General features: G+C 30.7%; 2 protein-coding genes across 2 annotated transcripts in view; both read left to right on the top strand.

Annotated features, from left to right (window-relative positions):
• Positions 1-1,387: 1,387 nt before the first annotated feature.
• LOC135949620 (uncharacterized) lies at positions 1,388-7,552 on the top strand. Its single transcript, XM_065499230.1, has 5 exons — positions 1,388-1,541; positions 1,599-1,935; positions 5,267-5,391; positions 5,464-5,833; positions 5,893-7,552. Exons 1-5 carry the CDS (start codon positions 1,519-1,521, stop codon positions 6,334-6,336), a joined length of 1,299 nt encoding a protein of 432 aa, XP_065355302.1. The 5' UTR covers positions 1,388-1,518; the 3' UTR covers positions 6,337-7,552.
• Positions 7,553-8,919: 1,367 nt separating this feature from the next.
• LOC135963322 (uncharacterized) overlaps positions 8,920-15,410 on the top strand; it is a 6,939-nt gene continuing 448 nt past the window's right edge. Inside the window, exons 1-4 of the mRNA XM_065515128.1 lie at positions 8,920-9,883; positions 10,010-10,267; positions 10,346-10,694; positions 14,983-15,410. The exon at positions 14,983-15,410 is cut by the window's right edge and continues 448 nt beyond it. Coding sequence (XP_065371200.1) covers positions 10,242-10,267; positions 10,346-10,694; positions 14,983-15,410 — 803 coding nt within the window. The 5' untranslated portion in view covers positions 8,920-9,883; positions 10,010-10,241. The remainder of the gene's footprint in view (positions 9,884-10,009; positions 10,268-10,345; positions 10,695-14,982) is intronic.

Genomic DNA, 15,410 nt, shown 5'->3' on the forward strand with positions numbered 1-15,410 from the left:
GACATTCTTTATATGTCATTTTTTGGAAATCGGAACCCAAAAGAAGAAATAGGTTCGTTTTAATAATGTAACATACCCGAGGTGTCCTACATTGGGGGACCCCTGGCCCCTGAGGTCGAAACTCAAAACTTAAACTCGACAATATTTCCTCTTTGTGCACGTCAAATTTTATTGAAATCGGACTAAGCGTCTAGAAGTTACAGATTTATTTCCCTCTATTTTTTTTTTCTATACCACTGTGCAACACCAATATGTTAAGTTAAACTTGTGTAACATTAAAACTTTTAACATGTATGTACGTAAATTCATTCTATCAGCATTAAAACTATTCACACCATTCGTTAAGTATTCGTTGCTTTTGGGAGTGTTAGTTTACTTTTATAAAAGACAAGCAATACAAGCATCATTTTTCGTTGCACTCCATTTTACCAGTTTCGCGAAACTTCCTCTCTGCTTTGTGTACGTTGGAGGGAATCGGTAGACCATTGAAGATGCGATCGGTAAATTCTCTGAAGCCGTGCCAGTCTGCTTTCTTTTGGTTGATGAAAGTTCGGCGTTCAGAGACGATGAAATAACCGCTTCGCAATCTTTATTACTGAAAGTGGTTATATTACCATTGTTACATATTATGTATAAGATAATTAGCAGTTATAAAGTTAAATTCCAACTCACCTTGTGTTCAGCGTTGATGCTAATTTTTTACTAAGCCCTATAGACTCCATAACATCCAGAAAAATGCACCGTTTGCATCATCGGATCTTATTTCTTCAATTATCAGCGTTACCGCTGATAATTTTTTTATATTTAATATGGATGATATTGATCCGCGTGATATATATACAGCCCAATTATGAATAAAAAATTCCGCGGGAGTGTGTTCCCCGGGAGTTTTTTCCCATTGAATTTGAATAGGGAAAATGAGAAAAGGGAAAAACTCCCGGGGAATTTTTATTCATAATTGGGCTGATAGATTTCGAGAAATGGACCTGTCAAATGGCCTCCAATGGCCTTTGTGCGATTTGACACCTCTCGGTTATTTCTTGTGGGCCACGTAAATTCGCCGCAACAATTGACGGCTTGGAGGCCAACACTGTTCGTGTTATTCATGACTACGGCCAGCAATGCTCGAAAAAGAGGTCCAAACATTAACATTTTTATTTTTATATAATATCTTAAATTAAAGCTATGTATAAATATCCGGGACACTTAACATTTTTATTTTAAAGCTTTTTCGAAAAGCTCTCCAACGATATAAAAATTGTTCCGAAACAAATATCAATATTATTTTATTATTACTGTCCATCCCTGGTGTTTATCCAATATTTAATTGAGTTGCCACATTGAACAACATGATTGTGTTGTCATAACAGTATGAGTAGCTTGTAATCATGAAGAAGAATTTTTGTAAGATTTGTTTACATTTAAGTTTTACGTTTCAGCACAAAATTTGTGAATTTTTCAATAAAAATTTAAACTTCTCAACTTTTTACAATAATAAATACATTATTCGAAAAAAAAATGCATGATTATGCAAAAAAGAAGTAAGTTTAATTATTCTTTAATGTGAACAAATCGTAATATTTTGCATAATTTTGTAGAAAACAATTGTTTTGGAGTCGCAAAATGATTGAAATGTTTATAGGACTTTACAAAGAGAGCGTATGTTTATACGACATTAGCCACCAAGATTACAATAATAATACAGTAAAGACGTCCGTCTTAGCAAATATCTTACAAAAAATGCAAACATTTTTACCTAATTTGGAATTGAAGGATGTTCTAGATAAAATAAAAGTAATTCATGGTCAACTTTCTGAAGAGATTTCATATGTTGATGCAGGTGAAGCATCGGGCAACACTTATGCACCCAAAATGTGGTGTTTTGATCAGCTCAAGTTTTTACATCAACACATAAGAGATTGGACGGCAGATGGTGTAAGTAGCAACATTGAAATTGTCATTTTAACAGCGGCAAAGCTTTAATATTTAATAGATTATTTTTATACAAATATCTATGTTCATAAATTGCAGGATATATTAAATAGAGTAATCCCTTGATTTACGTCGCCTCAGTTGCTTGTGGTTTTATAAGCAAAGATCGATGAATAATAGTTTTTAGTTCAAATGTATGTTCCTTTTGTTTTTTTTTATTCGTGGTCAAACAATTTTGGAAAAAATATATACAAAATAGTTAGGAAGAGGTTTCTGCATCAACATAGATAAATGCATGAAAAAGTTATGGCTTTAACGATACTAATGCAACATTAGGTTTTTCTGATATTGATGATTCCGATATTGTTGATCATTTAAACTTGGAGGATGAACCACTAACTAATTTGGAGCTATTTGCATTAACAAAACCTTTCAATCAAAAAGGAACAGAAGATGCTACTTCAGAAACTTGTGATGAAGATTAACAAATCTCATTTGCGAAACTTTCAGATGTCTTTGACTATTCAAATCTTAGAAGAATTTGACAAAGATGAAAGAATAAAAAATGCATGCATATGCCTGTTACAAGCGTGAGAAATTGTTCAGTGGATAATGACATCGAAATGTTTATTTCTGAAATAATGACTGATTCTCATGTTTAATATGCATAGCGTACATATTTTAATTTGTGTACATATTTTCTTATGTATATAATAATATAATATATAATAATAATAAACTATAATTATAGTATTAAAAAATTCCCGGGATTGAAAATATTTTTTAATTTTCTCCCGGGATAGGAAAAAGTCCGGGAAATTAGGAACACTACTACTGAATCTTACATGAAGGTTAGGTTAGGAAGGGGTATAACTATTGACATTTTTTACAAATGTGCAAATTGGCATATCATAGTCGAATAGAGCATTAAAAAATATGAAAAACCACGGTATTAGTTTTTCGCGGTTGTTAAAAAGTTCACGCACCAAACTCAATAAAGTTTTTCATTAAATATTTTCAATTACATTGAAATACTATATATTTTATTTTAATAATAACTGCGGACATACATCAAAAGATAATTCTAAATAAGGGAAGTATCCTTAAGACTTCAAAAAAAAAATAATTATTTATATAAATTTTAAGAAGAAAAAAATTTGGATTATTTTAGAAATTGGTGTGCGTGATGTTTTTGATTCAAAATGACATAAAAAATGATTTTCGTTACCTATACAATACTGGCCATCACGTGGTGGTATGCCAAAAATTTCGCCAAAATTAGTTATATGCCTAGTGTACACTATGTGCACTTCCACTCGGAGACCTTGAGGTCTATTGTGATTCCCTTCAATAGATATAAACAGTGAGATAGATTAAGAATAAAACAAGAGTCCAAAAGAGCCTGTTTAAAAGAGAAAGAAAGAAAGATCCTGTTACGGATTTGGAATCTCTGTAGAACGTCCCTTAAATAGCCACCCTATTCCCTTAATGAAACCTAGTATGTTGCTCAGTTTGCAGCCAGCAACATTACCAATTCGTCCAGAAATCTATTTCCTAGCCACCTAAGTCTGTGACCCTGTAACCTAGGGCAGTTCAACATGATGTGCTCTACTGTCTTGCTCCTCTGCATCCCCGCACACTCTACAGAAGTCTTGTGTGCCATTATCCCATTTACCCTTAAAGGCTCCTATTAAGCAATCTAACCTACTGCTCCAGGTTATATTTGTATAGTCGCGAAATCTTTCAATCGTTCCCTAGTATCATGATCTAGATCAGAACCATGTCTAGCCAGTTCATCTGCTACCTCATTTCCCCGTATGTTACAGTGCCTTGGTATCCAACACAATCTTACTGAGTAGTGTACCAATAGCTCCTCGAGAGCTCTCCTACAGTCCTCCACTATGTTGGAGTGAATTAAATGACATTCCAGAGCCTTTAGTGCAGCCTGACTGTCCACGTATATAGTCACTGCAGACCCTCTATTGACGTGTGACTATATCAACTCTGTGGCTTTCCATGTGGCTTGATATTATTGTCGACCAAATAAACCCCGGCCCCTGTACCAGAGTCCATCTAGTATCCGTCAGTGAAAACTGCGCACCCATCGAACAGTTGATCGGATCCAACCCATGTATCCCTAATGGGAAACTATACTGGGGTGATGCACATAAGTTGAAGGTCGCGACCCTATAGTCAGAGATTCCAGATGGAATAATGTCATGACCTATAAGACCTGCCTCATACAGTATCCTAGTGTTACCTGCCCGCATGGGTTTTACCAAAGAAGACTCTGATATTCTGAGTAAATTTCTTGCTGCCACGCTCTCAACATAGTTCTAAATGGGTTGTAGGTTTAGGATTATATCCAAGGCCGCCTGCGGGGTGCTGCCAAAGGCACCTGTGATGCCCATACATGTACACATTTGAGCTTTATTGAGTATAGCCCTGTAGCTACGTTTCCTCATTGCCTTACAGGAAAGTTGTAGACATTATAGACACTATTGAAATTGTCTCAATCGTTGGTTATTTTTTATCGTGACGATATTCTGACAGTTCTCATATATCGTTACGAAAAACCATAACCAGCGATTGAGAGAATGGGGGAAAGATTTTTTACATAGATAATAATACTGTATTAACCATGACACAACAATATAAGGTACACTCAGTAGAAAATAAATTATCAATTATACAATTCTTGTTGTAAGGTCAAACAAAAGAAAATTTTAAAAAATATGAAAAAAATCAAAATCAAAGTTTGACGTTATAGGGGTAAATATTGAAAACTCTCCCTAGTGATTGTTCTACCTTCTACAATTATTGTATCATGGTATTAAATAAAAATTTTTGCTCGTTAAAGAAAACTTTCTTAAGCATTAAGATGGTTATGGACCAAAATGTAAGTTAACCTCTAAAAATATTGATTAATTTTCACATGTTTGGGTAAATTCACTGCGGAGAATTCCTTGAAATCTTTCGAAAATATTTTTAAAATTGAATATTTTCATTACAAATTTTTTCTTGTTTTGGTGGACCAAATGAAATTGTTGGATTTTCTCAACTAAAATAAGAGTTTAATTCATTCTAAGATAACGTTTCTCAAAATGTCATTTTAGATCTACTCTAATGCGACATAAAATCATTATACTTTGATCCAGCTTACCAAATACTGAACCCAGAAAAAATGTTGAGAAAAGGTCCCCTCAAAAAAAAGAAAACTTTCAATTTAGTTGGGCACTTCAACACCTTATTTTTAATCCATTCGACTCTTTATTTTTCGTCCATACATACTTAAATAAATACTTAATACTAAAACAAATAACTTTAATTTTAGAATTTGAACGAGATAAATAACTTTTTGGAAGATAGTCATAATGATGATCCGGATGATGATGATGATCACAGTGATGATACTGATGTTTTTCTTAAAACAATAATAAATAATTTAAAACCTGCGCCGTAAGAAAATAAATAATATTTGTTCTTTGACATAAATTGAATATGAATCGCTTTTATGCTTGTATATTCCAGAATCTATAAGTGGGAACGAAGCGAAACGAAGATTTTTATTAAACTACTTGAAGGATATACAATTTTGTATGACCCCAAGCACAAACACTATAGTCATCCCGAATTAAGGAGGAAAGCACGTATTAAACTGCTGAAAGAAACGAGAAAAATTGATCCAAAGATCAGTATGAAAAACGTGCATACTAAAATGACTAATCTGCGTAAAGCATACACCACCGAACTGTGTCGTTTTAAAAAATCACAAGAAAATAATGAAATTTTTAATTCCAAACTGTGGTGTTTTGAAATGTTGGATAATTTATATAAGCACAAAATCAATACAACATCCAACTGTAAACCGAAAAACGAAGCTGCAGTGAATGATGCATATGTACGTATATTTACAAAAACTTTATTAAATAATGAAATAAAAAAAACTTAAAATTTTAGTTACATTTTCAGGTTGATGACGATGGAAAAAATATACAACCATCAGTAACTAGCTGCGATTACAAAGAATACTGTGATAATACTGAAACCGATTTTAAAGAAGCAAATAAACTAACAAAGACTAAATGTAGCACAATAGCAGAAAATAGTAATAAAAGAAAAAATATGGGCGGAGAAGATGCAAATTATGAATGGCTTGGTGATTTAGTTGTATCAAAACTTGGAGAAATGTCTACAAAATCTCATACCGAATTCGCTTGGGATGTTCAATGTTTAATACGTAAATATGTTCTGAAAAGCAAAACAGACAATGAAGAAATATCGTCGTCAACTTCATCATCAGCACCGACATCTGTCACAAATAACCAGAAACAAAGAAGTATACCCCACAATATTGCAATACCACGATCTTCCAATGTTTCATTTAATATCAGTTTTGTGTGAACAAGTATATTTTGGTACTTTATCTTTTCGGAATAGAGGATGTATGTAGAATAATTCTGGAATATTATATGTACATACATACATACATATATTTTTGGTTTTAAGCTAAATTAATAAAAAATCTTTTAATAAATTTATACAATTGTCCAATTCACAATCGGTATCTAGCGTTGTATGTCATAAATATTGTTCAAACTAATTTTTCGAAACAAAACATTAATAAAAAAAATTACGACATACAACCACAAAGTATACAGAGGCGACACGGCAAAAAAATATATTTGTCTCTTTCGCTCGAAACAATTTCAACTGGTTTGGTTTTGTGTATATTTATATAGTTGTTTGTTTTAACACACTGTCTGTATTAAACCGCAAATTTGTTTTCTCTTTCTATCGAAACAATTTCAAAAAAAGCTGATTTTAGTGTTTTTGAACTGTCAAATTTGACGCCTCCAGTCGTAATTCAGCTCTGGGTGGAGAAAGAGCTCGCGCGTCATTGTCATTATCGCTTAAGGGCAATCAGGCCGTCCCTTTTTCGCTGCCTTCGAGAGTTTTGCGGCTCACTCTCGCATTGGATAATGTTTGGCGTCGTCTAACTGTACCGCGTTACAGTTTCTCGAAGTTTACATTGTCCACATGCAATCGTTTTTGGTTTTCATAACCTAACTTTTTAATAAATGATTTAAAGTTCCAGCTTCCTATATGAAGATATAGGTCGACTGGGAACTACAAATCAACGTGGGATAACCTGGCAATTTGAGAGTTTTTCAACTCCGCCAACCAAATTTAAATTCTAAAAAAAAAAAAAAAATTTGACGCCTCTGTATACTTTGTGATACAACGATAAGACACCGATTGTGAATTGGACAAATATATTTACTGTCAGTAATTTCGAAAATTTAAAAAAATCAATTACACTCTACTCGACAGCCAAAAAACTATACGTATTAAAAGAAGTGTTTTTTATTAAAAATAGCCTAATTCGACGATATTTAAAGGTAGCGCAATAATATTTTAAAGCTTTTTTTATACCTTTCTCCATGAGTGGCAAGGGTATATATAAGTTTGTCATTCCGTTTGTAATTTCCATATTTTTCATTTGCGACCCCATAAAGTATATATCGTCACCTAAAATAAAGTAACATCACTTTTCATAAGTTTATAGGAGAAGCAAAAAACGATATAAAATGAAAACTACTTGAGATATTGAAACAAAATTTTTAAATCTGAATTACAATGACTCTAGAAATATATTTTATGAAAAAAAACTAATTTTCTAACAACTTTTTTAAACTAAAAAAGGTTCTTCATTAAATTTTCATTAAGACTGCAACAAATATTCAATTGCAACAAATTTATTAAAAAAAATAGGATACTACCTAAAATAAGGTAAAAACTATTTATTAATTAATTACTCAAAGCGTATATGTTATTTAGATTATGAAAATCATATACTTGTTACTTTAGTTTCAATTTTGATTATAACTTGGTTATTTTTGATAGTAAAAGTTTAAAATTTTGTACACATATGTAATATGAATCGTAATCAATAATAAAATAGATAGCGGAATCGATATAGCCATGTCTGTCTGTCCGTTTGTGTGTTGAAATCAACTTTCCGAAGCCCCCAAGTAATATTCATATATGATTCATACATCAATATCTACGGAATTCTCCCCGCTCGGTTGCTATTTAAAATCGTGAAAAACCAGGACAACCTCGATATTTGACCTATATCTGGATTACTAAGTCATTAATATAGACAATATGAATATCTAATGATAGATATTTCAAAAACCATAATAAGTTGGACATACAATGGGTAAAAATCGCAAAAAATATTTTTTAACCCGAATTTTTTTTCCCCCAACAAAATTTTTTTTCGCTAAATATTTTAAAAATAAAAAACAATTTCGAAAAAAACTACTTTAAAAAAATAAAAAATAAATTTTTTTACCTAAAAACATTTAAAATTTTTATTTTAAAGTAAAATTTGGTGAAGGGTATACATATATGATTCGGCACAGCCGAATATAGCTCACTTGTTATATATACAAATAGTCCTATTTACGAAAAGATTATTTTTTCAGACAATAATTTGTTTAATAGGTAAATTTTACCATTGCACAATTTTACTAAATATGAAAAATATCGACAATGTAGTTTTTGAATGATATCCAAGCAGCTGGCTCCAAGCGAATCTGCTAATCACTCTTATCGTGGATGTCGTAGGCGTTTTACGACGTCGACAGTTTCGTACTAGTCGATAAAAATAAAAATCAAAAGTCGTTCATTGGTAATTGCATCAGTTGAGAACGGCTGGACCAATTTGCACAATTTTTTTTTTAAATGTCCAACTTAGGTTTTTACGGAAAGAAAATTTGACCATGCCCACTTTTTTGATTAATCTAAAATCGAAAAACGGCTGCACCGTTATGGCTAATTGCTTTGTTGAAATGTTCGTAGTAATCCAATTTAATTTTTTACTGAAAGAAAAATTGACCGCGCCCATTGTTTTTCGATATATGTATATAAAATCGAAAAAAGATGGAACAGGAGGGTTTTTCTTTGGACGCTCCCGGTGGAACTGGATAAACTTTTTTATAGCGTTGATTTTGGCAACGATACGTACGCAGACTGATATTGTACTTGCAGTTACGTTGTTGGAAGGCGGTCGAACTGCTCATTCAGCACTCAATTTTCCATTGAATATGCAAATCAGTGAAAATACCACATGCAACATTTCCAAGAACAGTTCGATGGCCAACGTTTTGCAGCAAAGCAAACTGATTGTTTTCGATGATTAGATAAAACGTTGCAAGATTTACCACCAAAGCCGGTTTGGTGGTGCGATAATTCTGTTGGCAGGTGATTTTCGGAAAACCGTTTTGTAAAAACGCGCCTAGAAACTCAAATTTCACAGCCAATTTCTGCATTCTGCATTCGTGTCGAGCTGCAGAACGATCGATCTGGAGAAGAATTTTCCAAACAATTGCTGGACATTGGCAACGGAAAAATCCGAAAGGTGTTTCCAAAAATAACAAAAATCATGATTGGATGAGCGAGCGCCCTATATTGGCTGCAGAAGACATTGGTGTCGCCGAATTGAATTTTAATATTCAATGTGAAATTGCTGTCGATGATGTGGTCAACTATCCAACCGAGATTGTGGATTATCACCTCACAATCTCCAACTGTAAGTAGGATCGGTGATCATAAAGTTACGAAACACAAACCAACCACGTCTTTGTAATGGCACAGGACTTGCGGTAAAAACCTAATGAATAACTGCATCGAAGCAACAATACTTAAAAGAATGTTCAAAGGAGAATACATTTTGATACCACGGATACCATTCAATCGCTTGCCATTTCCGGTACGGCTTGCATTCGCAATGAAAATTAACAAATCTCAAGGGCGAGAAAATCCACGCATCTCGCATGGTCAAGTGTATGTCCCCTGTTCCCGTGTCGGAACACCATCAGCATTATTTGCTTACGCGCCAGACAACAAAATTTCTAAATAGAGACCAATATATGTATAAAAGGTAATTACTTTAAAATACTAACCTCATAAAATAACTTTAACTTAAACAATGTTTTAAAGCAAAATGTCCATACAAAATTTGATTTTAAAACGTTTAAATTTAAAATTTGTTTAATTTCACATCCAGAAATACGAGTATATGTATATAAAAAGTGAGAACCGTATCCTGTTTATATTCGTTTATATGGCTACTCTAAAATATAAATTGTGTGTTATTATTTCACTTGTGTTGGCAACAACTAATTCAAACAAGAAGAAGAAACTTGCTTTCAATTGTTATTGTTGGCTGTAATTTGTTGTATAAAACTATACAGAAAATCAATATTGCCCTCGACGACTATAATATTGCTCTGGCAAATATGTCCGATAAACAATTTACGAAACGGTAAGATTTTTAAAGTAAATATACATACATATGTTGTGAGAAGATTGATGTACCTACTACTACTATTTTCTTTTACAGCAAGTGGCTTTTTTGGACCAGGGACATGATAGAGAAATTTATTGAACTCTTAAAGGAACATGAATGTTTATACAACAATAAAAACAAATACTACTACAATCGTCACATTAAGGATGAGATATGTGAATATATTCTGCATGAAATGCAGAAGGATAAACCGGCCATACAAATAGGTGACATACGAAGAAAAATGAAAGTATTGCGCACACAATACGCTCGCGAGAATCGTATGTTGTCATTGGCACGAGTCCATGGGAAGGTGTATGAGCCAAAATTGTGGTGCTATAACAAGTTATCGTTTCTGGAGAAACATACAACATGTGTTACTTCATTAAATAATAAGGATTTGGTAAGGAATTTTCTTTTTCAACATAGTATTGTTAAATTATAACGATTATAAACGTAAAATTTTCTCGTTAATGGTATTTTCGATTATTACGGTAATGGTATGTTAATCATGAAGATTATTCAAAAACCGGTTCGAATAACTTATGAAATGCCGAAGCTCCAAATAAAAAATGTAGTGTCATTTTAACTATATGAAACATAATTGCGCCAAATTTAAAGTAATGCAGCATTAACTAAACTGTCTGATGTACATACATATATGTGGTATGGAAAGTTAAAGAAACATACATACAGTGAGTGACAATATAACGAAAACTTTTTTGAAAACAATATTTCCTAATTTCTGTTTTCAAAAACATAACCTTTTTTTTATGTATTTACTAGCTAAAACCCGGTGAGCTTCGCTACCCGTACCGTAATGATTTACAATATATTTAGTATGTCTATCTAAAATTAGTTTCTAATATAATAAAAAGTACATTATTTATTTCATATTTTCTAACATAGAATAATATAAACATACATAGAAGCGTTACTGAGAGACAAAAAACCCAAGTTTGTTGTCAGCAGCGTTACCGTTGTCCGACTAAAGTCGCATTTTGACCCTTTTTCAGCTACCGTGACACTTTTTGTGTATTTTTTCTAAAATGAACTAAATCTGCCACTTTTTCAGATTTTTTATCCTTTACAAAAATTTATTAAAATTTTTTAGTATTAAATACAAAATACAAATTTTTCAAAGAGTATCATCGCAAATAATATATCTCGTTTCTACACCATTTCCAATTGTATTTCAGAAGTTTCTAATTGTATTTCAGAAATTTCCAATTGAATTTCAGAAATTTCTAATTATATTTCAGAAAATTCCAATTCAATTTCAGAAATTTCCATTTATATTTCAGAAATTTCCATTTATATTTCAGAAATTTCCAATTATATTTCAGAAATTTCTAATTATATTTCAGAATTTTGTAATTATATTTCAGAATTTTCCATTTATATTTCAGAAATTTCTAATTGTATTTCAGATATTTAAAAATATTTAAAAAACTTTGTAAAAATAAATATAAAAGAAATTGATATTATGGACGTTAAAGAACTACTAAAAATATATATTGGACATGAGGCAGAAACGTAGATATGTATGTTCCGTAAAGCTTTCTTGTAGTATTGATATAAAAACCAATATATTAAATTTTTATCACAAACTCTGTAAAGAAATAATTTCAAGAATTGAAATCAACTTTTTTGAATTGATTTCGGAATACAATGATATGTATAATAAATAACCCAGATACCCAGCACAGAATAGGAAATTTCAAAAAGAGGCTCAACAAAAATTTAAATTAATTACACTATGCGACAAATAGTATGGTCAGTGATCGGCGGGGGTTTTACCCACCGAAAAATCTTAGATCGGTAAAAAAGTTATACGTGTTCCGGCGTTTCGCTGGGTCAGGTCTAGGAATCGAGATATATCGATTTGAAGGAAATATTGTATTTTTTTTTGCCTTTTTCATGTATTTTGACCATCTAAATGTCCGAATATCGAAAAGTTATGTTCAGTAAAGTTGTTAATCTCATTATTTTATAAAGTTGTTAATTTCATTATTTTTTCCGTTAGTTATCTTACAAAACTCAATTAAAATCATCTAATACTATACTCAGAGAAGAAATATATATAGTTGTACATGTTTACATAACCATTTCATAATTTTTACAAGCTTTTTAACAATATTATGTTTACTGTAATCATGTATATGATTGCGGTAATCATAATATGTTTAAGTTACCATTCATAAAATTGTAGCAATTATATGTACATACAAAAAAATCCATAGGTTATATTTCCTAAGAATAGAGTATAAATTTAACTAAGCGCAAGGGTAGAATGGCATTTACAAAGTTTCTTAGTTAATATAACTAAAATTTTAGATAATTTCATACATACCCTTTTGCACCAAAAATATTTTCAATTGACAACAAAATAAACAAAAACAGCATCGAAAAAGATACCAAACATCAAATAACTAATTCCAATAGTTATATTAACATAGTTTTTAGGTAAAGTGTATTGTTTGAATTACCTATTGGCATAGATAATAAAACTTAGTTTTTAGTTTTCATATAAAAGGAAATTAACAATTTAATCTTAGTTAATATAGCCTCGATTATTTTTTTGTGTGTATGTATATATGATTGTAGTAATTATATACATCCATGGTTAAAACCAAAATTAAAAAGTTCGTTTTTTAAATGAAATTAAATATATTATTTTTGTCGTTTTATACTACACCATTTTTCATTGAAATTGAGAACCATAGACAACAACTAGATAGGTAACTGAGAACCAAAAACCTAAGTCTGTTGTCAAAAACCTAATTCATGAGAATGTATTGCACATGATGTAATAAGTAAGGTGAGAGCGTTTCGACAACAAACACAATATTTCTTGCTGACAAGTGCATAGGTTTTGTCAAAATTTAATTTGTCTAATAAAAAATAAATAAATTTTATTTTGGCATCTTTTAGATTTTTTTAATGGGATGTTTATTTTTTAAGTTCAATTTTATTGATACTCACCTGATTATTTTTTATCTTTTATTTATTAATTTTATTAACGTTGATTTTAGCAAAATTTTGCTTCAAAATGTTGCTTTTCAGAATTAAAGAGATTTTAATTTTTGTTAGAATTTTATGCCAACACATTATTTTATGCCAACACACAATGTAAATAATCTTTGACAAAACCGTTACCAATGTAAACACAAAGCTTTTGTTATTTTTGCATATTAACTAAAATACGGCCGTTAAATTTAAATTATATTTGAAAAAGAACAACGGTTTAATAGTGCTTTATCCAAATTTCATTATATTAAATATTTTTATTCACATTTTCATTCATGTTTTTTGATTTAAAAATTTTTTTCTTTGAAAATAAAACTCAAGCACTTTCAAAATAGATAAATAAAAATCAGCTGTGTTGTTGATTTCACCTTACTTAGTGCATCCTGGTATTGCATGTATTTTTTTTTATATCACCCGTATGTGTGAAAAGAGAGTATTTTTTTTCCTGTCTCCCCCCGTTCTATGCGTTTATTCTATGTTGAGAACATTATACATGATATTGAGAAAATTCCAAATGAAATTGAGAATTTCCAATTGAAATTGAGAATTTTCTCAATTTCAATTGGAATTTTCTAAATCTGAAATGGAAATTTTCAATATCATTTGGAATTTTCTCAATTTAAAATGGAAATTCTCGATTTCATTTGGAATTTTCTCAATTTCAATTTGAAATTCTCAATTTCAATGAAAAATGGTGTAGTGTTGTACGTTTTGTTAAGCACCAATTTTTTTAGAATTAATTTACTTAGTAAAATTATTAAAATTTTTTTGCTTGATTGCTTCTGGAAGATTTCAAATCAAATATAAAAATACCAAAAACCAATTTGTCAAAAAATGCGAAAAAGTACCTTTTGTTGTTAGTTTGTTATCTATTTTCAGAACATAATAATTAAGGATCAGACAATTTTTGTAAAAATTAAATCTAAGCTTCCATTAATTTGTCAATACCATAATAATGAATACTTTTTAGTTTGTTTTCTATTTTTAGTACAGCAATTCAATAATTATTTTAATAATATAAAAAAATTCTGAATTAAATTTTACCTATTATTTTCGTAAAAACCAAATAGAAAACTAGTTAGTTGTATAACATATGTATATATGTATCTTGGAAAGAAGCTGTTACTTAAAAGTGCGATTGGTCTACCTTCTTGTGGATTGATTTGGGTTTTAAATCAGAAACACCCATAATACATTTTTATCGATAAATTTGGACAAAGAATATTTTGTTTTTAGAAAATAATACTTCATTCCATATTTAATACAAATCGATATTTCTTGAGTGTAGAGTCCGATATACAATTTGAATTTGCTAATGTTTATACAAATATTAACATTTCCTACGGATTAAATCAAAATATTTATTATAATTTAGATCCTATTCTATGAAGGACATACATACGTATATGATCTATGTAATAGGCTTTGTTCTTTAGTATAATAGAACCGCTGTCGTTATAACAATTCATTCATTCATAACTAAATTCTAAATCAAATTCGTTAAGTAATGAAATACTAAATTCTAAATTTATTACGAATTTTTTTGGATTGTGACCTACTAATTGAATATTAAGAAAGCTTTCCATTGTATTGTTAAACACTGTATATACACACTGACGTCATTTTAGCTTTATCCGTGTAACTGTTATATTTTTCTTTAGCCTACTTCCCATGACGAGACCAATACATTTTCCGATGATGAGTCATTCAATTATGACGACAACGAAGACAATTCTTTGCTAATGGAAATTTATAAAAAAGAGGAAATGCTTACCGATAACGCCGATAATGTTCAATATGAAGATTCTTCAAAACCCAATGAAACTATTTACGAAGAGAACAAGACAACTAATAAAAGCGAAGAAACCGTTGAGAATAAGGATAAAACACAAAGTGGAAAATATGATTGGGTGGCGAATTTTGTTGTTTCCCAAATAGAGGATATAGATGCAGCACATCGTGGAGATTTCGTATGGGACGTACAATGTTTGGTAAGAAAATATCTATTGAAATCCAAAATTACAAAGGAACAGGCTCAATCCAACAAATCGAATGAAGAGCAGGCAACCACAACGAAAGATGTTACATT

This window comes from Calliphora vicina, chromosome 1 (assembly GCF_958450345.1).
Source record: "Calliphora vicina chromosome 1, idCalVici1.1, whole genome shotgun sequence".
NCBI lineage: Eukaryota > Metazoa > Arthropoda > Insecta > Diptera > Calliphoridae > Calliphora > Calliphora vicina.

What these genes read in the sequence shown, in the direction of transcription:
- LOC135949620 (XM_065499230.1), top strand. Translation starts at nt 1,519, where the DNA reads ATGCATGATTATGCAAAAAAGAA. An exon ending in GAGATTGGACGGCAGATGGT is followed by an intron (nt 1,936 to 5,266) that starts GTAAGTAGCAAC and finishes CTTTAATTTTAG; the next exon opens with AATTTGAACGAGATAAATAA. An exon ending in AATAATTTAAAACCTGCGCC is followed by an intron (nt 5,392 to 5,463) that starts GTAAGAAAATAA and finishes TGTATATTCCAG; the next exon opens with AATCTATAAGTGGGAACGAA.